This window comes from Austrofundulus limnaeus, unplaced genomic scaffold (assembly GCF_001266775.1).
Source record: "Austrofundulus limnaeus strain Quisiro unplaced genomic scaffold, Austrofundulus_limnaeus-1.0 Scaffold14, whole genome shotgun sequence".
In the NCBI taxonomy this organism is placed as follows: Eukaryota; Metazoa; Chordata; class Actinopteri; order Cyprinodontiformes; family Rivulidae; genus Austrofundulus; species Austrofundulus limnaeus.
Window position 1 is genome coordinate 214078 of NW_013952416.1, and position 2815 is coordinate 216892.

Here is a 2815-nt window from a genome sequence, read left to right on the forward strand (position 1 = left end):
AATCGGATACGAGTCAGATGGGTCAAAAAAAAATCGGATTTGGGTCGGATTTGCCTGCAGTGTGAATGTAGCCATTGAGACAGTGGATTCTTACAAGTACCTGGGTGTTCACCTCAACAAGCTGGACTGGACTACGAACACAGACATTCTGTATAAGAAGGGTCAGAGTCGACTCCACCTACTGAGGAGGCTGAGGTCCTTCGATGTCTGCAGGACTCTAAGACATTCTACGACACGGTGGTAGCATCTGCCCTTTTCTATGGAGTGGTCTGCTGGGGGGCTGGATGTACTGAAAGGGACAGGAACAGGATCGACAAACTGGGACGGAGGTCAAGCTCTGTCCTGGGATGTCCTCTGGAGCCTGTGGTAGTGGTGGGAGTAGGATGTTAGCAAAGCTGACAGCCATCATGGACAACCCCCACCRCCCTCTGCATGAAACCGTGAGGGGGCTGAGCAGCTCCTTCAGAGACTAAACATCCTCGCTGCAGGACGGAGCGCTTCTGTAGGTCATTTATTCCAACTGTAGTTAAGACTGTATAACACATCATGATGTTATCAGTCACTTGGACAATTCACCTACACTGCCATCACCAACATGCACCTTCATATACATTCATTTATTTACTGTACTATACGGTATATACACGTGTTTATGTATATGTGTAAGTACATTGTTATATATCACGTGTGTGGTTTTTTGTTTTTCTTTATTCTATCTCACCYTCTCCTGTATTGAGCTGCAGTAATGTCCAAATTTCCCCACCGTGGGAGCAATAAAGTTTTATCCTAAGACCTTCCTACAGCTTATATTGAATGCAATGACCATAATCACAAAGGCCACATGATGAAGAACAATTTCATAATAAAAATTAAAGAAAAGTTGAACTTTTTAAAGTGCAGTTAATCCAGAAATCCTGAGTGAACCGATTATAGTGGTTTCACCTAGAAACTATGAAGTGATTAGACTCAGTCAACTGGACCAGCCTGAGGAAGGATGCAACATCCTGAGTATAAATACCACACGGTGCATTTGTTGTTCAGTGCCTTTACAGCCATCTGTGTTTGCAGTGATGTAAACAGTTAACAGCGAGGACACAAACACAAACCTGGTCATGTCTCCAGGACACCATCAACACCGTTAAGGAGAGCATAAATCCTGATGGGTGAGTTAATGTTCTTGATGGTGACCGTTTCTGAGCAGCTCAACGTTTCCCTTTTATCATATTATAGATAACTCATAATGCTTAACGTCCCCACACTATTTTAAACGCCTGAGTCACAATAAACCCGTCATTATCTACAAACCTTGAGGCATGGGGCCTCCATAATAAGCAAAGGCTCTAAAAGTGTTTTATCTAGCTACAGGGTAAAAGGTAAAGAGACCTCGGGGGTCAAAAAATGAGTTTGACTATATCTGGGCCTTGATGTTGTCTTCACAGCTGGAGCATCAACCGTGTCACCAAGACACGCAGTCCTCTGATCACCAGGAGACCTTGTTCCCGCTGCTTCGACCCCTCCACCCCGCTGAACGGAAGTTTCATCGCGCTCAGCTAGCTCAAAACACGTTATGGACTGTTGTGTCACGTGAGGTTCGTATTGAGTCGTTTTAGTACTCACCTGCTTGATAAAAGAGAAGACGGAACCCACTTCCCCYCTCTCTCTCCCGGCTAACGTTACGTCCGTCTGCTCGTCCCCGTGGTTTGTGTTGAGCAGCCGAGGAGGAGCGCGAGACACCCGGAGGCGGAAAGTAACTCAAACACGAGAGTCGACGGTGGTGAAAGGATGAGGACCAGCCGAAAGCCCGAACGAGCTCCTTCTTCTGCTTATGTCACTGTTTCCAAACAGCTCTCCGATGTGCTGCTACCTACAGCTTTCATAAAGCCACGGGGGTAGAGAGTCGCAGCCTGTCACGCATGCGCTCATTTCTAGTGACGACAACAGCTAACTTCTGGGCCCGCCTTAGAGTCAAGGGTCAGCCAATCAGAAGCGAGTACGCTAGGACACAGCCCCACCCATGGCCCCACCCCCCCACTCGCTTAGATAATGAGAGTAAATACGGAGCAGTTTTTGTAATCATAACCTTACTTGCATAAGCAGTTTCTTTTTTAACCACTTTTTTTTTTTTTACAAGAGCGGTCATTGAGTTCGTAACTAAAATAAAGAGCCCTTCAGTTTGGCTTCTTTTACAAATAAAAAGTTATTTTCCACCACACTGCCACCTTATGGTAGTTTTTCTGCACTGCTTTCATCAGCCTGAAAAAAAATGAGTTAAATCATTAGAATCAAGGTTTGACAGAAAGGTTTAAGCTGAAAGCAGAAGTAATGAAATACATTAAGAAACAAATTGCATTGAAATCTGTGCATGGTTTTTAATTTTTTTATAGTATAACAAGTGAAAATAAATTAAGTTCAATAAAAGACCACAATGTAATTCTAATTGTACTGCCAACTCTTTAAAACAGTTTTACTATTTTGATGTTGTGTTTGACTAACATTTATCTCTCTTGTAAAGAAAAAAAATAGGTTTAGTTTTAGAAATCAAAGACATTTAAAGATGAGTGTAATGTGATGCAGGATTCAAACAGCTGTTCTGTAAAAAATTTCTTGTGATTTTTTTTTTTTTTTTTGGTGAAACAATTGTGATGCGTTCTTTTTCTAATTTGCATTTGACTGCAAGAAACCCAAAAATCTCAATGACCAAAATGTCAAACGAACATTAGAAGAAAACCTCTATAAGTGTGTACAATCCTGGTCTAAGAGGGTTAGGGTTTTACTTTTTTTCCTCTGCTCCAACCCACTCGATTCAGTGATTTAA

At 42.5% G+C, this 2815-nt stretch overlaps 1 protein-coding gene across 3 annotated transcripts in view; it reads right to left on the bottom strand.

Moving 5' to 3' along the window:
- Positions 1-1972, bottom strand: part of slc23a2 (solute carrier family 23 member 2) — a 32146-nt gene extending 30174 nt beyond the window's left edge. For 2 of the 3 annotated variants that reach the window (XM_014002575.1, XM_014002574.1), the window contains exon 1: positions 1618-1972. Coding sequence is in view for 1 of the 3 variants with exons in the window: in XM_014002573.1 (XP_013858027.1) it covers positions 1107-1130 (24 nt within the window). In the remaining 2 variants the exon portion in view is untranslated. Of the gene's footprint in view, positions 1-1106; positions 1146-1617 lie in introns of those variants that run through there. The other variant, XM_014002573.1, reaches the window with a different exon arrangement.
- Between the last annotated feature and the right edge of the window lie 843 nt (positions 1973-2815).